This window comes from Nothobranchius furzeri, chromosome 14 (genome assembly GCF_043380555.1).
Source record: "Nothobranchius furzeri strain GRZ-AD chromosome 14, NfurGRZ-RIMD1, whole genome shotgun sequence".
Lineage (NCBI taxonomy): Eukaryota > Metazoa > Chordata > Actinopteri > Cyprinodontiformes > Nothobranchiidae > Nothobranchius > Nothobranchius furzeri.
Window position 1 is genome coordinate 1,883,225 of NC_091754.1, and position 25,555 is coordinate 1,908,779.

At 40.5% G+C, this 25,555-nt stretch overlaps 1 protein-coding gene across 3 annotated transcripts in view; it reads left to right on the plus strand.

The window, feature by feature from the left end:
• The first annotated feature begins 3,927 nt into the window (after positions 1–3,927).
• The window catches only part of slc39a10 (solute carrier family 39 member 10), a 43,198-nt gene continuing 21,570 nt past the window's right edge, over positions 3,928–25,555 (plus strand). The window contains exons 1-2 of one of the 3 annotated variants that reach the window (XM_015965496.3): positions 3,928–4,173; positions 24,111–25,107. In XM_015965496.3, coding sequence (XP_015820982.1) covers positions 24,133–25,107 — 975 coding nt within the window. In that variant the 5' untranslated portion in view covers positions 3,928–4,173; positions 24,111–24,132. Of the gene's footprint in view, positions 4,174–22,149; positions 22,644–24,110; positions 25,108–25,555 lie in introns of those variants that run through there. The other 2 variants (XM_015965498.3, XM_015965497.3) reach the window with 2 other exon arrangements.

Sequence of the window (25,555 nt, forward strand, 5' to 3'; positions counted from 1 at the left end):
AAACAGGTAAACAAAACTGTTTCTGTGTTTAAAAAGAACGAAAGCATGGAATTAGAACCACGACACAGCAAGAACACACCTAAGATTTTCAAAGGACAGCAAACAGTCTCTAGTCATTAAACTCTCTCTGTGAAAAGGGTAGATAAATAATCAGCACCTCCCAAAGTATTATATCTTTTAATATCATATTATAGTAAATAATGACCTACCAGGGAACTGCTGATTTACATGGCACCATTGTAGCTGTAGTGTAGAAGTTTGAAGTTGTCTTAACTGGGTTTCTGAAATAACTTCAAAGGTATTTCCTCTCAAAATACCCTGATCTTTAAAGATCATCTTGCCTCTGTTGCCCGTTCATGCCACTTTGCGCTGTATAACATACGAAAGATCAGACCATACCTAACACAACATGCCACCCAGCTCCTGGTGCAATCTACTGTCATCTCCCGCCTCGATTGCTGCAATGCCCTTCTAACTGGTCTTCCAGCCTGTACTGTGAGACCTCTTCAAATGGTCCAGAACGCAGCGGCGCGTCTGGTCTTCAATCAGCCAAAAAGAGCACACGTCACCCCTCTGTTCATTGAGCTCCACTGGCTACCGCTAGCAGCACGCATCAAATTCAAATTGCTAACATTAGCATACAAAGTCCGAGATGGTACGGCTCCCATCTACCTGAATCCTCTTGCAAAGGCTTACGTCTCAGCCCGGCCGCTCCGGTCATCACAGCTAGCAGTGCCTACACCACGCTCAGGACAATCCAGACTCTTCTCATGCATCGTTCCACAAATGTGGAATGACCTTCCAAGCACTACCAGAACTGCGGCTTCCTTTTCAATTTTCAAGAAACTCCTGAAGACCCTGCTCTTCAGAGAGCATCTTCTAAACTAGCACCCTCCCTGCACCCGTCCCCCTCTCTACTGTCCACTCCTTGTTCCCTCCTCTCCATGATTGATGTCAATGTTGTTGTTGTTATTGTTGTTGTTAGTCTCAAGGGCAAGGCCGGATTAACCAACTGGGCAATTGCCCAGGGCCCACAATCTCTAAAGGGCCCAGGGCAGCAAGGGCACGAGCAAAATACTGTAGGCCTATCTGTAATCTCCAGCTTTATATTAAACTAGGGTGACCGTACGTCCGGTTTTCCCCGGACATGTCCACTTTTCACTCTCTGTCCGGGCGTCCGGACTGGGGGTTCTTGTATTGATGAAAATGCCCAGCTTTTCATCCAAGAGCAGGGATCGAACTACGGGGGAGTTAGATATCCTACACATCCAGGGGAGCTGGAAAAAATTTTTCTACCTACATCATTTATGGACTCTTTTGAGCAGAGAGCATAGAGAGCGGCACAGCGCGTTGTTGTGCAGCGCTCCAGGCTGCTGCGTCCAGCGCACGGTCCATTCTCAAAGTGGCGCAACCAAAAAAACTATAATTAGCACACGATCGTTCATGTCCGCACATGTTCTCTATTTTCTGTCTTATTTGCGCCTGAAGCGCTCTGCGGAGCTCATCACCTGTGCTGAGGTGATTTCACCTCACTGACGCAGCATCGAAACGCGCTCTCCGCTTTGCGGTCAGGAGATTCCTGTGGTCTGCTCAGAAGTAACTGATGAGGTGAAAAAGTAAGAATCCAGGCAGCAGATTTTCTGGAGAGTTTAGAGGAGATGCAGGAAGAAGAGAGACAGACAGGACAGGAAAATAGTTCAATAAAAACAAGAAAACAAAACTAAGTGTTGAAAAGTAAAATGTAGGTAGATTTATCTCCACTACACGTTTTTACCTGCATAAAACAACAAGTTATACACATGTAATATTTATACATGATACAATTCAGATCACCTTCAAAACTCAGTCACACACCCAGGGCCGTTTCAAGACATTTTGAGGGCCAAGGCAAAATGACCCCACCCACCCCAACTAGGCCCCCCAGAAGCCTCTGTGTAATCCATACCCTCTCCAGGAGTGTTAGTTATACAGTGTTTATAAAAGCCCCTCAGACATCGCTGACATGTTCTAATGTTATCAGATGAAAAACTAAATTATCAGACATGCTGTCTCATCTGCTTCTTTTCTAAACTTGCTAAAAGTAACAAAACCATTTGAAAGCCACTATTTGTGGATTCTCTGGAAGTTTCCATGGAGTGTGGGACAACTTATGTTATCAATGATCCTATCGTCTAATCTCACAGCTGAAACAAGCATCCTTAATAATCTGTGCACAGGAAGCGTACCGATGCTGTAGTAAAACAAAAGGTATAATAATTTATTATTAATAAAACCTTGTTGCAGCACTAAAGCAGAAAAATGAGATTTTGCAGTAAATATACTAAATATTTACATATGAATTGTTTTAGAGCCCTTTTATTGGCAGAATCTGATATTAATTTAGTTCTTACAAAAAATGGGTCCCAACATGGTTTGTGTGGCGTTGCCATAGTGTGATGTCATAGGCACAGATCCCCTGTCCTCTTGTTTGGAAATGGAAATATGATCACCCTGTACTAAACAAACTGTCCACCCGGGCTTTTGCGCTGCACAGAGACGCTTCGCTGCCTATGACTGAACGTCAGTTGAGAGTCAGTCTCATGCAGACTGACCAATGAAGAGAGGGCCTCAAGTTAAGACCCTCTCCTCATTGGTCAGTCCACACGAGGTGGGTCAAAGGTTACCCTGAGCGGGTTACGTGATGTCAGGCATTCAAGTATTGAGTATATTTACTGCATATTACAGTAAAATATTCTGTATGTGGCCATATTATGGTGATCCTTGGGTCGTGATGATGGGGCCTTTTAATATTGTTGCCCAGGGTACAACAAAGTGTTAATCTGGCCCTGCTCAAGGGCAACATGCCGATTATCACTTGTAAGTCGCTTTGGACAAAAACGTCTGCTAAATACATAAACATAAACATAAAATAAAAACTGCCCCTTATATTTATGTATTAAATAAATGATGAACAAACAATGATGCATAATCTCTAACTTAATCAAATTTGCTAAATCATGTTTATAAAGACACTTAGGTTCTTTATCTTTGTTGTTTTTAATCTTGATTTCTTTTGTGCTTTGTGTGTTGTTGATCATCAGCTATTGGTAAATTTGGTAGTATGTTAATTGGCTTTGAACTCTTGCTCACATATATCTCAGACTACACAGTGCCCTGAAAATGGCATTTATGACAGTCATAGCTTACAATCAATGACACAAAATAATGATGATTCATACCAGTCCTGTTTACTGGTCAAGCCACCCACATCAGTGTATTTTTGACTGGCTCAGAACACTACAGTGATGCATGCATGTGTCATGATTTTAAATTAGACCAGTATTTTAGTTTTGTCATTTAGATCACTGTCATGCCAAATTTAGGCTTCTGGTTTTGCTTCTATTAAAGCTCAATACAATCTTTATCTATCTAAAATAATAATTAAAAATTACCAAAAGTCAGCCTTTACTCTTCAATATTTGTAACTTGAATGTAAATGTTTGTCAAAAAACAGGTAACCTTACTCATGTGTTTACAGTAGGTTACACTCCAGTGATGCATTATCTATTCTTCAGTAGTTACACGGTTAAGTGTTAGCAGAGATTTTATGTAACTGGTATTGCTGTAAACAAAAATAGGTGTTTTTTGGCATGTGAAATAATTTATTGAAACCATGAGAAATAATTACTATCGTGAAAAGAAAACATACAATCCCACACATCTTTGCACATTACTGAATAAAATAAAACAAAATTATGCAACATAAAATTAAATGCAAAGTCGTTTCAAAGCAATATTTGGTGACAAAATTAAAAATAAGTTTGATCGATGATCGTGTACTCTTATGTGTTAAAATTGCTTCCTTGTGACTTGTTTCATAAATACCTTCTGTAACTTTGAGTGTTAACGTAAATTGGGCTTGAATCCGTAGTGTAGGCGGAATTTGACACAATGTGCTACTTTTAGCTGATTCCTTAGCCTTTTCTGTTGTTTTAAAGTAATTTCCCCGTTTAGTCATATGACGAACCTCTGACACACAAGCGGAAAGGAGAAAAACGACTCATCCCAGCAAAGGTTCTAAGAAAATCACGTAAGACACGTTAGTGAATGCTCTGACCGCTCGTACACTACGTCAGATTATACGGACTTTTTTGGTACCGAGCGGAGAGGAGATGCACACGGCACTCGTGTGAGGTAACTATTTAAAAAAAAACATTTGTTTTCATTCACTCCCACAACATGGACTCTGGTAGCGGTTCTAACAGTGTGTGGAGTTCATCCTCAATTATCCAGAACGTTTATAAACGAATCTAGAGAGCGTAAAGCACACGGCTGTTCATTGTAGACGGGAAGCTAATTTCCTGTGTTTCGTCTGCTAGCTAACGTTAGCTGGTTCGACTGTTATGTTTTGTGGTTAGCGTTAGCTTACCCGACTGACTAAACGAAAAGAGCTGTGTTGTTGTAAACTGCGCATCAGTGTGGCTCTTGGTGTTGCTAGAACATTGATTAAAGGCTAATTACGGCGGATAAGTGATCCAGATCTTATCTGTCGTGTTGGAGTCACGCTTCAATGACGCGGAAGTGCTTGCTTTAGGTGCACCATGTGCAGCGTGCAGTCCTCCTGGACGAACAGTGTTGCGTCTTTGCTGAAGGGCTATCAGCTAAACAGCGTCGTGTTTTCAGAGCGCCCAGTCCTCCTGGATGAACAGTGTGGCGTATTTACTGGAGAGGTATCAGCTAAGCAGCTTCGTGTTTTCAGATTCGTAGCATGCGTAGTGTTGCGCTGAAAAGTGTTACCCGGTCAAACATCGTTTCTCCAATGTCAGTAGTCATCGAGTTGTGTTCTTGTTAAAAAAACAAGATGTGGGCAGACAAATAGTATCAAAATATTTATTTCACAAAATAACGAGCCACCTAACTAGTATTTGACACATGGGAGCTTATTTTCTGTCTAAACACAAAATATCCTGCAACCAGGATGTGTTGAAATCGAACAAACATTATTATTATTAGGGTTCCAAGCCCAACAGGCAGGGAACCCTATTGTTTTTGTACGGATTTTTCAATATTTATTATTTATTCTTCTCCGCTAATTCCATATGGGTGCAGGAGCCAGAAAATTCTAGAAAAAATTGACATGGCAGTCTGATAGAAAATCCCTACCGCTACTCAGATTCAAAAATTCATATCCAGAAAATACTAGGTGGCGCTAATGCGAAGGTCATTGCGTTTTAGCTACTATCTCCCAAACCATTAGCCTAGTGAAGTAGGCCAAATTCTTGCTTTGCAAAGAATGGTCTAGGCATGCTCCATTGGAACCTCCGCAGCTCCTACCAGGACTCTGGCTAGCCAATCACAGCTCTCTAGAGGGGTTTCAAACACATAAAGAGCTGTGATTGGTCCATAATGGTGAGCCAATCATAGTGCTCCATCTGCTTAGTGAACAAATCACAGAGCTTTATCCGCTTTGTGGGCCAATCAGGGCACTCTATATGCCTGGTGGGTGGGATGATGCAACAGAGTGAAAGAAGAGTATGTCACATTCATTGTCCAGTGGAATGCGGAGATCATTTGAAAGACAACGGTAGAACCCGCCTCACAACGGAGAGTCGTCAATGCAGCGTTGCCAGGCTACCAAACCATAGGTCCTACAGTCAAAATTTTAACATGTGCTTGATCCTTGATTGATTCTGCATGTCGTTTGTATTGGCCACGCCCATTTTTCAGATTTTTTACTAGATGGCAAAAAATGCTAAACTTGGTTTTAATCACCAATCTGTCATTTTTTGTCTAATCAACTTCAAACTTGGGATATATGATCTATCGATGAAGATAAGTAATTATGGTGAAGAACTTTGCTGAAATATTGAAAGTTGCGTAATGACACCATGTCAAATACAGTGTGCTAGCTAGCACATGTCCTAATTGATGATATCTCCACCACTTTTTAAGTTTAGATAATGAGACTTCAGACTCTTACAAAGTATGAGCTGCAAGTCACATCTCCTTAATTTTGTTTTGATTCACCAATAGGGGGCGCTCAACAGTCAAAAAGTTTGTTTCAGCGAAACGGCTTGATGTACTTCCACCGAACTTGGCACAGATGTTTATCATCGGACCCTTAAGCTATATTTTGAAAATGATTAAAAAGTGGGTGTGGCTTATAGGCTTTAAAATTTTTCGCTCTTTTACTCATGAAAAATATATATTCTATACAGAAAGTTACAGTTCATATCAGTAATCTACAATTACAGAAAAACATTTGAATTTTGTTCAATAGGTGGCGCTGTTGTGACCAAAAAAATGTTTTTGCCATTTTTCTCCCAATTTCTTCAGTAAAAAAACAAATGATCTCATCCTGTATGTTGATTGAGTCAGTCAAATTTAATGAGTATTTAAAAAAAAACATTTTTAACTTATGCATTGCATAGTCAAACGTACTTTCGTTAACTCCTGCCAGCCATCAAACCCAATCAGGTCAAAACTTTGCCTGACAAGAGGGGAGGAGCGGCTGACCAAGCATTGTGGAAACATTTTTGATATTTTATTTATTTTTGGAAATATGACTTTTTTAAATGACTTTTTTGGAATGAAACATTTTTTTTAGTATAACTTTAAAAGATTTTGATATTTTTCAAAGTTGTTCATAACAACCGTTCATAAGGTCAATTCAAGTGTATCAGTTTATTTTTAGCTTGATTCAACAATAGGGGGCACTATAAATAGGAAGAATTTATACTGCTGAACTGGCTGACTGAATGTGAAACTTGGTGGTTGTCATCATTATATAGTCTTAGGACTACAATATAAATATGGTAATGATCGATCAAAGTGGGCGTGGTTTACGATCGTTAAAAATTTAAAATTAGAAAAAATTCCTAAAAATCATTATTTGCATGTAAGAGGCAAATATTTTTATGTTGTGTTATCTGCGTAGCATTGAGTTCATATCACGAAGATCGCAGCTCCACGAATAGGTTTGTGCTATATACAGGTGCTGGCCAGTAAATTAGAATATCATCAAAAGGTTGAAAATATTTCAGTAATTCCATTCAAAACGTGAAACTTGTACATTATATTCATGCAATGCACACAGACCAATGTATTTCCGATGTTTATTACGTTTAATTTTGATATTTATAGGTGACAACCAATGAAAACATCAAATCTGGTATCTCAGAAAATTAGAATATTCTAAAGGCCAATGAAAAAATGTTTGTTTCTCTAATGTTGGCCAACTGAAAAGAATGAACATGAAAAGAATGTGCATGTATAGCACTCAATACTTAGTCGGGGCTCCTTTTGCCTCAATAACTGCAGTAATGCGGCGTGGCATGGACTCGATCAGTCTGTGGCACTGCTCAGGTGTTATGAGAGCCCAGGTTGCTCTGATAGTCGTCTTCAGCTCCTCTGCATTGTTGGGTCTAGCGTATTGCATCCTCCGCTTCACAATACCCCATAGATTTTCTATGGGGTTAAGGTCAGGCGAGTTTGCGGGCCAATCAAGGACAGGGATACCATGGTCCTTGAACCAGGTGCTGGTGGTTTTGGCACTGTGTGCAGGTGCCAAGTCCTGTTGAAAGGTGAAGTCTGCATCCCCATAAAGTTGGTCAGCAGCAGGAAGCATGAAGTGCTCTAAAACTTCCTGGTAGACGGCTGCATTGACCCTGGACCTCAGGAAACAGAGTGGGCCAACACCGGCAGATGACATGGCACCCCACACCATCACTGACGGTGGAAACTTTACACTGGACCTCATGCAACGTGGATTCTGTGCTTCTCCGCTCTTCCTCCAGACTCTGGGTCCTTGATTTCCAAAGGAAATGCAGAACTTGCTTTCATCAGAAAACATAACTTTGGACCACTCAGCATCAGTCCAGTCCTTTTTGTCCTTGGCCCAGGCGAGACGCTTCTTGCGCTGTTTCTTCTTCAAGAGTGGCTTGACACACGGAATGCGACACCTGAATCCCATGTCTTTCATGAGTCTCCTCGTGGTGGTTCTTGAAGCGCTGACTCCAGCTGCAGTCCACTCTTTGTGGATCTCCCCCACATTTTTGAATGGGTTTGTCGTCACAATTCTCTGCAGGGTGCGGTTATCCCTAGAGCTTGTACACTTTTTTCTACCACATTTTTTCCGTCCCTTCGCCTGTCTGTTAATGTGCTTGGACACAGAGCTCTGCGAACAGCCAGCTTCTTTAGCAATCACCTTTTGTGTCTTGCCCTCCTTGTGCAAGGTGTCAATGATTGTCTTTTGGACAGCTGTTAAGTCAGAAGTCTTCCCCATGATTGTGGTGCCTTCAAAACAAGACTGAGGGACCTTTTAAAGGCCTTTGCAGGTGTTTTGAGTAAATCAGCTGATTAGAGTGGCAGCAGGTGTCTTCTATATTCAGCCTTTTCAGAATATTCTAATTTTTTGAGATACCAAATTTGGAGTTTTCATTAGTTGTCACTTATGAATATCAAATTTAAATGTAATGAACATTGGAAATACATTGGTCTGTGTGCATTGCATGAATATAATGTACAAGTTTCACGTTTTGAATGGAATTACTGAAATATTTTCAACCTTTTGATGATATTCTAATTTACTGGCCAGCACCTGTATTTATGAAAATACATTTTTAGGCTAGCAGTTGTAGCGCAAATTCCACTTTGACAATCTTCTTGAAATTTGGCACAGAGTTCACTGGTAGGTGGTTTATTAAACACATAAAATGTAGTCTTGATTTGAGTACCCTCTTGTGTTTAATATTTGGACTTATTTTCATTGACGGCCACTAATGCAAATATTATTTTTTGTAAGATAAGTTTAACTTAAAAAAAAAAAAAATAACTTTTATGATCCTTATAAAAAATTAACCAGAAATCTCACAGCACAAAGGTAATCTGGGATTATTTAGAGATTTTTGTACAAAAGCATAGATTTGTACTTTTTTATTTTATTTTATTTTTTTACTTTTTGCCAGTTTTTCTGTACAGTTGGATAAAAAGTAAATAATTTTTGTTAGAAAGTTTTTTAGGTATACAGTAAAAATAAACCATGTATAACATTCCACATGTATCTATGGTGATCTGACATTTTTCTACTAATTTTATAAACTAGCAATAATTTTTTATGAATATTTTAATTTTGGGCCCTTAAAATTATATTTACCAATTTTTCTTCAAAAAGTTTTGAATCTACTGATTTAAAAACAACAACATTGTATTCCGTAGGTTAACATTGCCATGTGAGAATATTTAGGTAATTTTATGATTTATGGATTTGTCAGGATTTTTGAAATATCATTTGATCAGTAAGTCACAAAATGAAACTCATAGTATTTGTTGAAAATTTATGAAATCTAGAAACATTATCAAGTATTAATGTTATTCCCATTATACTTTTGATGTATAAATTATTGTTTGATAATCTTTAGATCAAATATGGATTTTATAATTAAGTTTTTGTTTCGGTCGGTTTAATTATACATCTCAATATATTTATTTTTTGAAAAAGCATTCACTTTAGAGACAGAAACATTACAAAACCTGACTGGTCATGACCCCATGATGATCCAAGAATATTTGGGAAATTTCTTTAAAAAGAATACATTTTTTTATGAATTTATACAATGTCAGTAATATTCAAATGGTAAATGGCCCGTATAGCTCCTTAGTAGAGTTCTACAACCCTCCAAGAACACAATCAGTCTTTCAGCCATTCACACACACAGTCACACACTAGTGGGAATGAGCTACAATGTAGCCACAGCTTCCCTGGGGTGCACTAGGCGAGGCAGCATTTTCTGGTCAGAGTTAGGATCGATCCTTCAACCTTTCAATTACCGCACAAGCCGCTCCACTTCCTGAGCTAATGCCGTCCCATGCAGCACATGACTTCACTCATTAAATATTCACGTTCTTTATCAAGTTAACAATGGAATTCGATTGTAATCACGATTGAGAAGTCAGCCATGCCTATGAAAAATATGCGTATAGGCTGTGCAAAAGGTTTAATGACGTATCCTGAGTGTTCCTTTCATTGCGCCGGTTAAAGTGAGCTGACGGGACGCCGGCAGGAAAATGTGTTTTGGGGCGGGGCCACGTGAGGAATGGCGAGGGTGGGGCCGGGTGGGGGACTAGCGCTGGTTGGCTTGGAACCTGCTGATAACTGCTTGCAGTTCTAGTTGTTAATATTATTATTATTATTATTTTAAAATGATAATGAAATATGTTTCTCTGCTCCAACACACCAGCTATTATTTAACCGTGAATCAGGTGTGTTGGAGCACATAAACAATGGAATTCGATTGTAATGGATAGGCAGCTTTAAAGGCAGGGAAAAGGATGCTCAAGGACCAGGGGTTGGAGACCCTTGAATGTTGGATCAAAATCACAAGTTGCATGACCTTTGTGAGAACGAGACATGTGATACTTTGCAAGTAAGTTAACACAATGTTTATTCACAGTACCCCAGTGCAACTTTGTGTTAGAAGTGATTAAAATAACTTTTTATTTCACATAATAAAAGCTTCACCCCTTCCCAAAAACTTCCTGGCAATTTTGCTACTAGACATGAACAGAGGCACCGACTGAAAATTCCTTTTAAAAGCTCACTAAAGTCACATTACTGAGACAGTATAGAAATGTTCTGAAACACTTCCGATGTGACAGCCGCTTGTCAGCTTGGTGCACTCCACTTCATAAAGCAAACCAAAATGTATCATTATTAATGTTTTTGTGTGGTTATGTCCCTACATTTGATTATTTTTATTCACATGTTCAAGTCTTAAATCTGAGATGCATTGAAATTAGCATCTCAGGGGTGGACATTAACTTCAAAACCAACCGGCCAGCCGGGCCAGTAACTGAAAATTTACCGGCCCAACCAAGAATCTACCGGCCCAGCAGGTCAGCTGCCAAAACGAGTCAAAACAACAACTGAACCATTTTAAATGTAATAAACCCTTATTTTGTACACATTCACAAACGTAATAAACGTTTCTGTATATATTTGCATGTTTACAACCAGCACTGTGTCAGTCTCTGGCACCATTGGGATGCAGGCTGAATATTTGGCTAGTGGTGGACTAGTATGGTACTCCACCTCAAAGTTCTAGTCAAGCTCCTCCTCATAGTTCTTGCTCATCATGGAGAACAAGCGGCCCTGACCCATGCACTTGAAATCTTCCTCTGGCTCTGCGTCGTCCATCTCAGCAGCAGTGGAAGTCTTTCCATCCATGAAATCAAGACGCCTTCTCCGTTGGACATCATGAAACCATATGTTTATGGCCGGCTTGAGGTCGAAGTTTTTAATATCTGTAACAGCACCGACATGAGCTCGCCCACACTCTTCCCTGACAGGCTAGACCACCAGTCACTATCATTTTCATGTGGTTGAAACCTCTTTCACATTCAGCTGTAGATGCAGGCAGGGTCAGCAGCAGGACCACAAGCTGATGGCAGTTAAACAGAAAAAAAAACAACAAATTTTTAAATCAAAGATGACTTACAGTGCATCTTTTCTGGCTCTTTTTTTCTCCATCAAACAATGAAATGGACAAAAACACATCGTTAAACAGATCAAACCCAGTGTTTTAATCATTTCTTAAGCAAATAATACTTACTTGCACATCCAAGTGAAGTCTGTGTATGGCCTTCCTTTCTTTGCAATGGTGTGAGCCGTACGAAACAAATTTTCCAGTTTGTCTTGCTGTACTTTCTTCATCGCCTCATGGGCCTTTGCAGCTGGCGGCTCTCCTACCGTTGCTGTATTTGCAAGAGCAGTCTTTTCTGCCTTCATGTGGCTCGCTGTTTTTTCATGGTCTTTAACGTATTCTAGTTTGAATTTGTTTGTTCCATCAACAAAACTCGATTTTGTCGTTGCATACTTCCGGCATACAACGCAGTACATCGCCTCCTCTGCTTTGCTGTACTCGAGCCATTCTCGGCGCCTCCCGTCTTCTTTAAACCACCAAGAATCATTCCACCTACGCACACGCTTCTCTGCTTCATACTGTTTCGAGCTGTCTCGCTTCTCCTCACCAGTTTTAAACCGTTGTGCCGGAGGTTTCATCAAGAAATCCCATCCCTGTGGTGGCGCCATCTTCCTGTGTATTTGTGTGTTTCTAGCGTGGTTCCACTCCGTCTTTTATAGTGAACTCGCCTCTAGTCACGTGAACCTGCGCAGTGCTGTGCGCAGTGGAATCGAAAACGGCGGCTTCCTACAGGGCGCGGCCATGATGTATCCCAACACTACTACGCACTGCCACAGGGGGAGGTGAAAGCCGGTGTGTAAATGATAAACAAAGCTTTGGCGCCACCCGGGCGGTAAGTCGTCAATTATTTACCGCCCGACGAGAAAATTTTGTGTCATTGGCGCTTGGGCGCTTTAAAGGTCCACCCCTGCATCTGTAAAGGTGTGTTTGGGGAACTTGTAGGTGCAATTTGTAAGGATAAAGTATGATTTTTACTGTGAAATACAGTTTGTCTCACATCATGTTGGAAGGAAAGTTAGACTGAAACATGTTTTATTCTCTGCCAACTGGGGGTGTCAGTTTTTCTCATTTCAAAACAAAGGAAGGAGAGACATAGCTACTGTTGACTGTCAGTGAGTGTGAGGTTGCCGTGTCCCCTCTGAGCTAATGCTGCAGCACAATCATTTTTAATTCGACTATGACCGGCAAAAGCCCCAGAGTTGTTTAAAGAACCAGTAAACAGGAGCGACCCAAAAGTTATTGCATGTACCCCTAAAAAGCCATGGCATCCTTTTGTCTTACTCTTAATATCTTGTGAAGCAGGCTAGAGGCTAATGTTGAGCTAACAATAAATTAGAATCGGCTCTGAAATTATCTCAAGATAATTTTTCAATTACCAACAACTGGATATTACAGTGAAATTTGTGTGAAGTGAATAATGATTTAGGGCTGCCACAAATGACTATTTTAGTAGTCGACCAATCACCAGTTTTGTTGAGGATTAGCTGACTAATCGTGTCATTTTTAAAAGTTTAGCTTATTGCGCCAGGATGCTCTAATATACCCATCATTAGCTTCTAGTTTGAAGTGTGATCAGCTATGTGCTGTCTAATAATAAAAATAAAATAATAGCTTATCAAACAACTTTTAACTTAGTAACCTGTTAATGCAAATGCTACAGTCAGATGGATGTAGGCACCTAAAACCAAAAATGAATTGTGCGCAAAAGTGACTGGTGTTCACAAGAGGCATGGTGGCAAGGTTAAAGTGCTTCATCTTCCAATCTTAACTCAGGAAATGGCAGGACACACCAACACACACCTCTGTAGCCCGGCCGGTCCACACGTCAGCGGTCAGGGAACCATTGACACATATTGCACCTTTTGTTCTATACGTAGCATGCTTTGTTATAAAAATATTTCAGACCACTGAACTAGGATAGTTAGATTAAGATCCATTGTTTTCTCCAACCTGAACTTGTTGATTAAGTAGCATCCTTCTGCTGCAGCATTACTTGGAAAATATTCCCTTCACCTTCTTGTCCTTGAAAAACTTAACATGTGCAAAAATCTGAGCCTCCACTCGATGACACCAGTTGTCTGCCCCTGTGTGCGTATCAGTTATAGCCAGTTGGAGGTTTTTTCCTCATGGGTGCTAAAGTTTTTCATCTCGGAGGCCCATTTTGACCTACTTAAAGTAATTGAAGGGCCACGCGTGGAATTAGAAAATACATACTGGTCCATGGAGATACGTCCAGACACTGTAAGGGCTTTCTCTCCCTTCGCCAGTGATTGTAGATTAGTAGCCCAGTTAGCCAACTTTTGGGGAATTTAATAACTTAAATTGTTTCAGTTTTAAATTAGTCCAAAATTTTGATAATTAGTTTCAGGTATATAATTTAGATTTTATTTTCAGTCACTACATGGCTCATGAAAATGTAATATATCTTTTTATTTCAAAATTTTCAGTGAAAATCATTTTTGCTTCAAGGCGATGAAAACCACGGAAGTGTGCATTTTTAAAAGCGCTGAGCGTGCAAACCGCTGAGCCCACGGTCACACAACTGCTGTGAGGGAACTCAGTGGTTTTACTTTTTATTTAGAAATGTTTATGCAACATGAACAATAACTAAACACAACTAAAAAGATTTAAGCTATATGTATGTAGGTTTTAACTATCAAAGAAAGAGAACAAATTAGAATTGCCATTGTAGTTCAGATTAAATCCATGGGTTTTCCTAATCCAGTCTGAAAAATGGCTGCAAGAAGATCCGTGAGTTCTAGATTAAATTATTTCAGCCGTGTCAAATGCACATATACCCTTTTATTTTAAACTAATTAAATCATGCTTTGAGGATTATTGTAACTGGCTGTATAGTGAAAAGTCAAATAAACTTGTTTTAGGATATTTGCGTTTAGAGTTTAAAAAAATGAAATGCAAATGTTTTGTTTTTAAGGAAAAGCCGTGTCGTCTCCCTGCAGCATGAGATTGATTGACTTTTCATTTGTTTAGCATTTTTCATGAATATATTTGGTTAATTGCTACATTTATTTATGAATATTGCTGATTTAAGGGTCATTACAAAACAAAATTAATTTCTGAATGAGATGAAATATTTCTGAAGATTTTAGCATTTTTTTCGTGTTATTTTCTGTTTGCAGCTGAATTAAATTAATTTCCTCCAGTGTTTGAAAATTCAAATTGTATTCATTTTATGGTGATGAAAGTTTAACTAGTTAGTTATTATTATTTGAAAATACATTGTAATTTATATCCTAATGAGAGTGTAGGTATACACCAGTAAAGAAAATACTTAGATTAATTATATTAAGTGAAATATAAAAAATAAACATTTCTACTGCAGTCTTTTTTATGTGGTAAAGCCTTAAAGTTACATTTATTATTGACTTGTATTGCCACCATTTCATTAATCAAAGTTGGAATAAATTAAAAAGTTCAGTCACATTAATATTGTCATGTCTGGCTTCACATTTAAATAAATGAATGAATAAATCACATTAGTGTAGGATATTTAGAAGTCCGGTGTCTCATGGTTTAACATGCATTCACAATTTAAAATGTGTACCATTGTTAAAGTTTTATGCATAAATTAAGGGTTTAGCATTACTTAACACTGTTTTTGCTCTTTTGTATTCATTTTCTCTCCCCCTTTTCTTACATTTTTTTATCAAAATGAGTAATTTTTTCTCATTTTAAACATATTTTGTAATAAAAAAAATCTTTTTTATATTTCAAATTTTTTGTTTTGTGAGGCGCCTCGTGATTTTCATCGTGAGAGGTGCGATACAAGATAGTTTTCTGTCTTTCTTAACAGAATGGACATAACCATCACATTTTTATGCCAGTTTTAAACGTATTTTAAAAATGAAGGATTTGGAGGTATTTTTTCTCTAATCTTGACATTAATGTGTGCAATTTCACTGAATCCCAAAATATATCTTATGATCTGTTGGTATTCATTGTGTTATAAACGATTGTCAGCTACCACCACACCCTTCTAGCTCAGTATTTGCAAAATTGGAAATGTCAGTTGCCTGGCAGCAATCTTCAATTGGGTTTTCTTCAAAAATGAATGGTTTGAATGCAAAATCGTGGAACACTCACCCCTCCCCTCGTGTATCTTCCCTAGTTCCTTGTCCACTGGAAACAGAAACCTTCATTGCCAGAAGGAAACGAGATAGTTCTAAACACCAGTCGCCATTTTCTAGGTCCAAACGTCTTTTGTTGTCCAGGACTTTAAATGATGTTTTTCTTTTTGGGACTCTGGTAGTGTGTCCTTAAGTTGTACAGGTAGCAGCCGGCTATTTCTCCTCTGATATTACTGAGCGGAGAACCTCTCACACCAGTGGCGTTCTGGTGCTAAATACGTGAGTGTGTGATGCGTGGAGGACCCAGGGAAGTGCGGTGGTTCGGCGAGACCGACAACTGGATGGTCCAGTCATTGGTCATTGGTCCAAGCTTTGTTATAGGCTGAGGTTTTCACACAAACGTGAAAGAGTCACTTTATTGTTGTTTCCATTTTTTAACTCTCGACTATATTTCTATAGCTTGCACTGTGCTAGAACGTTACAACATGAAAACAGTTTTTAAGATTTATTTTTCCCAAATTTACCATAACAGCTTTAACTGTTGTACATTCAAAACCTGTTAGAACGTTTATTTTTAAACCTTCAGTCTCTGTTAGGAGTAGCAGTGTTTTTGTTTTTGTAACCAGTTTTTTGCCACAAACCCTAGCCTCGATGACCCGGTCTGTACTATCAGCATCATTTCCTCAGACTTGACAAAGATCTTTTCAGAGAAATGGAACACATTGCACATTTTTCATGTTTGGTACTTACTAAGGTAAAATAAAGCTCTTTATATTATACATATGTTATCCTTTAAGACTTGAGCCTAATCAGGAGACTTTATTTGCAGCCTCTGCATACAAACACCACATTATGTGTCAGCTCCAGAGTGGACTGTAGTTTTTTCAGTTGTTTCTCTGTGCTTTTATAAATGCCTACAGGACTAAATGAATCAGTGTTGCTTTGTTAAGAAGAAAAGCTGAATTCTCAAGATTTACATCTTAACCAGTAACATGTTGGTTGGGAAGTTTTGGCAGTGCTGGAAAAGAGCATGTGGGTTCAGCAAACACACATGGGACCTCGTGAGTTTATATGTTTTACAGTGAGACCAAACGTGTTGAAAATACACACAGGGCTTTAATTTGGTGTTTGAAATTATGTCTCAACTGAGTTTGCTAAACTTCTGCATGACTTGGTGTAGGCTATGTGAACAAAAAAGACAAGTTTGCATTAGGGTGTTGGTGTGGTTAAGGTGGAAGATGATAAAGCTAATCCAGCTAGCACATATGACATCAAAAGTTTGTATTGGTTAGGAAAAATGTTCTTTTTTTATTTTATTTTTTACAATAAATCGTCCTTGTGGATGCCTGGTCATTTTAATCAATAGGAAGTGGGTGATCAAAGGTTTAGAGAGAGGGAGAGATTAAAAAAAAATCCCTTTTGTGTCTGAGTGTTTGAATTAGACTTGCTGATTTCATTAACATTTCTGGTGTGATACTTTGTCCCTGCGCATACATTGGCCTTTCTGTCTCATCCTCTGATTGTGCTGGATTAAAATCGCCCGGATAATAAAAATCTGTTATAATAAAGGGTTGCTTGTTTTTTAAGTATAACGCACCTCAACAACCAACACCGTGGTTGCCAACAACCAGCTTGTAATAAGATCTTTGGAAATGCTGACCTGTTTGGTACTATTTTTGTCGAGCGCATAATGGCCACTGTCTTCTCCACATACACCATCCCGACACTAATGCTGTTTATCACTGACTGAATGTTAAACAGCGCGGCGAGGCCCAGGACCATGATTTGTGATGTTTTGTGGAATAATACTCCAAGTCTTCTGGTTAAACTTGCCTGTGTGTGTTTGTAGTATTTATAGGTGGTGGTGGAGGTAATTTTGTGTTGGAGGCTGGTGCTCAGGGCTTTGTGGGCAGACATGTTGAGATTGACGCAGCTTTGAGTCGTCACTAGAACCAACATCTGAGGAGTTGGCACTTGGTTTAAGGGCAAAGTTTGAACATTTTAGTGTGGTAAAACTGGTTCTTGAAATGAATTTACCTCTCAAAAGCATCAATGCAAACTACTAGTGCTCCTTTATTCAGTATAAGTCCAAATGAAAGTCCAAGTCACATGGGAATCCAATTCGAGTCAAATCACCAGGTCCTACAGGGCAACATTTGTTCATTTGAACCCAGAAAAGTGAAATTGCTGTTGTCCTAATTGCAAGTAGCCGATGCTAATGTTAGCTTGTTATATTAGGTCAGATTAGTGAACAAATTTAATAACCACGACTTCCCAATGCCTTTGCAAGTCGAAGGGTGGCACAGGAGTTGAGAGCTCGGCCAGTAACTGGAAGGTTGCAGGTTCGAGCCCCGCTCAGTCTGTCGCTGTCGTTGTGCCTTTGGGCGAGACAATTTACCCCCCTTGCCTGCTGGTGGTGGTCGGAGGGACCGGTGGTGCCTGTGTACGGCAACCTCACCTCTGTCAGTGCGCACCAGGGCAGCTGTGGCTACATCGTAGCTCATCCCCATCAGTGTGTGAATGTGTGTGTGAATGGGTGAATGACTGGTTGTGTTGTAAAGCACCTTGGGGGGGTTTAGGACTCTAGAAGGCGCTATATCAAATACAGGCCATTTACCATCTATCATGTTGTTTAATTTAGGCACATGCTGCTACGTGGTAGCATGAGGGCATTGTTTTCCCAGTCTTGTCTTCTGTTGTCCTCCTTCTGTTGGCCAATAATTTTAATCTAGAGCTGCTTTTTCTTGATTTTGAGAAAAAAATCTGTAAAACTAATTGTACAATGCACAGTACGTGTAGACTCTCTCTCTGGACATGTTGAATACGTCACATGTTGATGTGCCGCAAGTCCAAGTTTAAGTCCTAACGTTGCAAATCCAAGTGCAAGTTGTGGACATTCTCCTTGAGTCAAGTCACAAGTCCCTTAAACGTGACGTGCACCATTCCTGACCGAGGAGAAGACCCTATAAACTCGCCCAGGGAAATCTTTATGTATACCAGCTAAAAGGTTCATAAAGCATTGTGAGATTATACCAGTTTAAACAAGTCATGGATGCATTCTGATTTAAAATGATTTTTAACTTATTTAGCCCGTTTTAGACTGCATTGCATATGACTTACACGCTGCTCATGCACACTTGTGTTAAACGCTGTAATGTGCAGAAAGTCATACCTACAAGGCACATGTAGCTTATGTAATTGCACCAAAAGCGGCTGGTCAGGTGATTAGTCCGCTGCTCAAATGTACCCCCCCCCCCCCCCATGCAAATGAGTTAAGTCACTGGATACAAATTCCTGAAGACGGTCAACCTGTTACAAATGTTAGAGCCGGCGTGAGCTGCAGCTCTCTGGTTTTATTCTGGATTAGAGGTAAGCATCCTTTTCCACCGCCGTGTTGCCAGCGTGTTATTACTTTGTCATGTGTTCCTCAGCTAATGGTTGTGTTTGTCGCCATGCTGTCCTTTACACTTGTGCGTTATAATGAATGTGTTTCCAGGCCACAGAGCATCAGCCAGGCACCTGGGTCTCACCACAAACATCCCACGTCACTTTTTTATTGCAGCCTTTAGATTCTCTCTTGACTCTACTGCTTCGAATAGAAAAGCTGTAGTTGATGTGATTGTTTGTTGTTCTCTAGCTTATTTAAAGTTTAGAGGAGTTTTGGTCTGTTGGCAGATTTTTGAAGTATCACCCCAGCCCCAGAGGGATGCTGGGTAATTATCATACAGCGTATCGTACAATCGACTCCTGACAGACCGATAAAGGCTTTGTGGACAAGGTGGAGGTTTACTTCTAAAGGTCTTTTAGTATTTTGAGATAAACTATGACTCAAGTACTCAATCAAATAGTTGTTGTTAGAACTTGAAGAAGCCGTGTTTGAATATTCGACCCTCAATAGGAACAATGCTGTTTCAACCCGACAGCTTTCTACCACGCTCCCTGTTTTCACCTTTATTCTCAGGTAATTGTTGATGGTTCTCCACATGCTGACAACTCTTCATCTCGAATCACAAGCTGTGCTTTAATGCAGTCTTTGTGGGTGCGATGGTATGCGCTGCAGGCGTTAATAGATGTGCAACATTACTGTTTCATGAATTCAAGAAAGCTGCTCGTCTCTGAGCTTTCTTTATCGTCATTTATGTAGTTTGAGCTGTTGCCCCGTGCTCGTTGCTCTCCTGAACTCCATCCTCAGATGTTGGAGATTTTCTCAGACCATCTGCTGAAAGTTGAGTCCATGTGGCAGCTTACATCTGCCCTCTTTCCTGTGCCTTTGGCCTTTCTGTGAAAAACTGCTCTGCTGACATTTATTTTTCTGCCTCAAGAACCCGCTGTGCTGTAACTCCTCTCTTTGTACAAACTTTTGAAAGTTATTCTGCCATTTTATCAGCATAGCTTTAAATCTCACTTCATTTCTTCCGCAGAAGCTCAGACGGGCTTTTTTTCAAATGACATTTTAAAAAAATCAGTCAAGGTTTTGCATTTTCCCATTTTGTCATCATCTTAAACTTGTTATCAAGTAACTGGCATGCATCGGCATTAGATTACAAAAGCTCGTATCAGCTTTTTTCTTTAGTAGTCCACGTTACAGTTGAATCACTTTTTGTATTTCCGTTGTTACGGAGGCCATGCAGCAGTGATCAACTCATCTGTCTACCTCTTGGTTGGCTGTGGAAAACATTCCTAGGTGAAAAATGACTAAAGGTTTTGGATAATCGTGGAACAAGTTGCACCAGACTAACCAAACTTTCTGCATGTGACGCACACGCCAGGAAGTCTGTAAACAGCTTCTACAAATGCCATCAAATCCTATTAACACTATAAAAAAATCCATCTGACTAATTTGCATATAAAATATTTGAAAAGTATTCTTTTCTTGTTCTCTTGTGCACATTTGAGTGTGCACAAGAGAACTTGAATGCAGGGATAGATGAGGGCTCACAAGCAAAAAGAAGGTTTAGAACTACTTTAGTACATCTTGTTAGTGTAACGGTAAATCTGTAAGTTGTTATGTAAGGAAAAACAAAGTATTTGAGTAGTGATCATAGAGACAAGGCGCTGAATTAAATGGCTGGTGTGCCTGGCCCTTATTTTGGTTTTAAATCTTCAGTCTGCACCCTGCAGACATCGGCTAAATTCTTGGATGAGGCATGTTTAGTCGTGTGAGAATCATATGAAGCGGCTTACGAGGTCATTCGGGGTTTTTTGTGCGTTTTTTTAAACGATTAAAGGGTTTCTTTAGACAACTTATAAAACTAGTAAAATACCTCAGAATATGTACAAATACATCTTGTAGAAATACTTTTTTGCTTAGCTAAATTAGTTTCAATGCAGCTAGTAGTAATATAAAGACTTTAAAATTAAAGGTCATTGTTTTTGTTGGAAGTTAATTAGATTTTTTTATTTCACTTTATTTTATTTTTTTACATGTAACTGGTACAGAGAGAACATTTAGGACGATGAAAGCTGATCTGCTGGTAAGGCTCCAGCGTTTTAAGCTTTTAAAAAAGATGGAAGTGTTTTGCATTAACTTTAAAAAATGCTGTTTTCCTGAATTCATGAAATGTAACTAAAACAATAACTGCAGTGGTTTTACGAGACGACACCTGTAGGAACTGTAACATTTCCCATTTACGGAGTTGACTTATTTGTTTTGGGATGGAGATGCTGGGGAATACTCTTGTGTCTGGAATATGTAGACAGAATTATCTTTAGTTTGCCAACTTTGTGCTTACACTTGTGGAAATGGTAAAAAAGTAAACAGTCATTCACCATGCACACACACATTCACACGCTGGTGATGAGCTACAAGGTAGCCACAGCTGCCCTAGGGCGCACTGATGCAGGCAAGGCAGCCAAACACTGGCGCCACTGGCTTCTCCGACCACCACCAGCAAGAACCAGCGAGACTCGACCCCACCACCCTCCGGTTACAAGACGGGATCCTAACTCCTCTGCCACCGGGAATCGGCGCCTGTTCATGCGTACAGCTAGCCTAGAAATCTAGACAAGAAGTTGCCAAAGCTAATTGATTCTGCTCTGCATGTCGGTCTAGCCACACTCCGTTAAAGCCTCAGCGGGTCAGACCAGTCTGGCGGTTTGATGGGCCACTCACAGCCCTCTGTTGGTTTTGGTGGGCGGGATGATGCAACGGAGAGGAACAACAGAGATGCCAATGGCTCATTTGAAACAGCGTTGGCATCAACTTTGGATTTTTATTTGAGTCGAGCAGATAGAGGTACTTCAGTCCTTTCTTTAGAAATAAGACATAGTCGTGTTTTCTTTGACAGTAAAATAGAATAGAATAGAATAGAGTTGGGGTGAGTGTCACGTTGTCCGTGGTCCAATTGACCCTTTGCACGTGACGTCACGCCACTCATGTGACCGCCCCCTTCGCCATGATGGATGGCAAAAAGACCGTTTACACCCGTAGAAACTCCAGTGAAGGTAGTCGAAACAAGCCAGTTTGTAGCCTTTTATTGAGTTGGTTTGACAGTGAAATGGTTTTAGCTTGCAGCGTGGTCGGCTGCACTAAGAGACAAGGATGTAAACTCAACTCGTTTTTTCTTTCCTCGGTCCCCATCAAAGTTATTAAAAAGAAATAGTTTTGAGGTGTTGTTGCGTGATCTGGGATGTAAACAGACGTTTTCAGCCTTGATTCCTCAGTGACTGCGACTCTGATTTTAACTGGTGGTGATTTAGTTTCTCGCCTCCATATAAAAAAACCTGAACGGATTTTATTTGCTCTTTTTTGACTGGACAATTCAAATTCATCGTGTATAGAGATGTGCTTGTTTTCTTTAAAGGGCAAGCACAACAAAGAGTCTCATCAGGAAGTACTGCTGGCTGTGATTTAGCTTTGAGGGCGTGTTCTTAAAAATAGGTCCTGGTTTTGCCCCAACCTATCTGCCGTTGGGTTCATAGGTCACCACGGTCTCGTGCTTATAAACGGTGTCTTGTCTGCAGCAGAGAAGGCGGCTTGCAACAACATTTGGTCTCCAGCGTTGGTCAGAGGGCTGTCCTTCTGGTTTGCCAGACTGAATTTAACACACCAGTGATCCCAGAAACCCTTAAATGAAGGTAGGCAGCTTTCCTTTAGGTAAGATTCGTTTAAAGTCGGTGTTGAGCAGACAATCTGATATTTTCCTAATATCCTAAAACATTTGCTCTAGTGGAGGCCCTTTGAGGAATTCTGTGTTTTAATTTCTCAAAGATTTGTGGAAATTTAGACAAAAAGCTTTTGTTTGTGTTTGAAGTAAAATAGTTTTTAACGATGCTCTAAAATCTCATCGCAAACTTCTGATCTGGATATGTTAGATGAAGGAGCTCCACTATGAGCTCATTAATGTTCTTTAGGCAACGATCCGTTCTGTGATAACTCTTAATCAAAGTGCTTTGTTCTCACTTTAATCAAGTCTTTCTAATCATTTTCTCGGGTTAAACCTTTTACCGAGGTTGATGGGAAGACTTTGTTTGTTTTCAGCCACAAGTTAAACACAGAAAAGCAATCAGCCACCTAGTTACAGCCGTTCCCCAAAGCAAGAATGGATATGTGACGTGTTTATGCCCTGATCGTAGTGCGGGACGTCCTCCAGCCTAAGAAGGGTGCTGTGGATGTTCAGGCTGATGTCAGAAAAGTGTTTTAATCACATCCATTATTGTGAAATGTTGCATGCATGTCAGTCTGAAAATGTAGCTTGTGCTGTTTTATTTTTTTGTAATCATTTCACATAGTTTAAATTGTAATTCCCTCTGAGTTTTGGTTCAGCAGCATCTCGCTGCCTCGTGGGTGTCGAGAGAGAAATCAGCGTAGTAAATATTGATGTTTTAGTTGGTGTTCGGAGAGCTGCAGTGTGCACTCTGCTGTAACTAGTCCTGACAGCTGAGGAGGAGATGTCATCCTGTTTGCTTTCAACAGTGTCTGTGGTCTACACAGCAGCACAATTATGTTCCCGCATGGCGCAAAGAGCCGCCGTAGAAACTTTACTAACAAGCTCGCGGCCAAAAGTGTGCATTTGTCTGCTCTGTGCTGCGTGCCTTCTCACCATTATCCCTCCGTATTCCTCATCTGACCTCTCTTTATATCTCTCCTCATGCTTCAGCCACCCACAGGCTTCACAAGAGACCTTATGAGGATCATTTGACTGGAATCATATTGCTGCTTCGGGCTTTTTAAAGTGAGAGAAAATAAGCAATTTGTTACTCAAGCCTCTGAAGGGTGTTTCTGTTGCGCCACAATGCTTCTCAGTGTAGTCGTTAGGGCTGTTATGGTGAGATGAAGGTGCTCCAGCTTTGAATGTTGTTTGTTTACAGGCTTGTTAGCCACATTTTACAGGTTTTGTCATAAAATTAGAGGTGAGATGATTTTTTTCCTGTAATATGTCAGAGTTTCAGGGCGGGATGAGTTTTTCTCTGCTCTGGTCTGGCCCTGGGGAATCCGAAACATCTCCGAAACAGCTGCGATGTTTTAACTCTGATCTTGTCGGTGGACCCCCAGGAACACAAATCGTGTCTCCTGACGTGGTCCATGCCTTTTGATCAGAGGATTCCTTTTCTGTTTTTGCAGGGGGACCATACGTGAGGAGACAATGCGAGTGCACGTGCATACCAAGTTTTGCCTCTTGTGCGTGCTCACCTTCATCTTGCATCAGTGCAACCACTGCCATGGAGGGCACAGCCATGACAGTGATGGACATCACCACGATGAGCACAGCGATCTGCAGATTTCCAACGCTCCCTACGTAAGAGCTGCCACCGCGTCTCCAAACTCCAAAAGCCCCGCCACCTTAGAGGAGGAGCAGCGCTTCTACATCCAGCAGTTGTTCAGGCGCTACGGTCAGAGGGACCGCTTAGATTTCCAGGGATTTCAGAGTCTGCTGTTTAGCTTGGGTCTGGGAGAAGTCAAGGTGGTTGATGCAGATCACGAGGAGCTGGGCCACGACCACGTAGCCCACCTCGACCTGCTGGATCTGCAAGAGGGGCTGCACTCACACTCATCTCCCAGTGAAGGCCACCGTCATCACCAGCGCCATGATCATTCCCATCACAAACCACATTCCCAAACTCACTCCCACACGGAGCAAATCCCAACACGCTGCAGCCACACCACGGCCTCAAGTCCAGCTTCTGGTGAACCCGTAAATCATGGCCACAATCATACTCACCATCACAGCGAGGCTGAGGATAGTAACCATCAACCTTCTGATGAAGAGGTCCACCACAGGGACGTGTCCTCTCACTCTCATGGTCACCACGAGCATGACCTTCATCACATTAATACAGGCAAAGATGCGTCCTCCACCCGCCTGCAACCGTCGTCTCCAGTCCCGACGGGGAGTCGACCTAAAAGGCCCAGAAAGCAGCCAAAGGTCAGAGGTCAGCAAGGGCCAAACAAGTCCCCAACCCCTGACACACCTCCACCTGATGACCATGACCACAGTCATGACCCTCATCACAAACATGGCCACGCTCATAAAGAGAAGAGAGAGGCTCCGGGGGCTCTGGTCACGCCTCTCCCTGTGAACTCCAGACATGCAGGTGGACTGTCTCACCAGCATGAGGAGGTAGGCGCTCAGCCTGTCAAGACAAAGATCACGTTCCTGTGGATTTATATTCTGTTATGTTTCTCTACAGATGAAGCAGTTTTCTAGATCCATCTGAAGCCTTTTCTGACGGGATAAGAGTCTGAGCTTTTTTATCCGCTTTCATTAAAACACTCTGGAGGATCAAATGAGAATTCTCTTGTTCTGATGCTTTTGGTGACATCTTTAAAACGTGTCTTTGAGTTGTTGTTGAAGGCGCTTTATGAAACTTATGTTTATTATTAATGATCAATAGAAAATAATATTCATAATCTCCATTTAAGCCTTTCAGCTCGGTCTTGTGGTTGGTTTCAGTATGTTCCAAGCAGGCGTGACTTTTGCTTCTCATTTCCAGTGGAAAGCCTCTAGTACGTGTTTCAGTACATTTTCATCATGGCTGATAGTTTTTCCTTGTTTATTGTTTTAATGC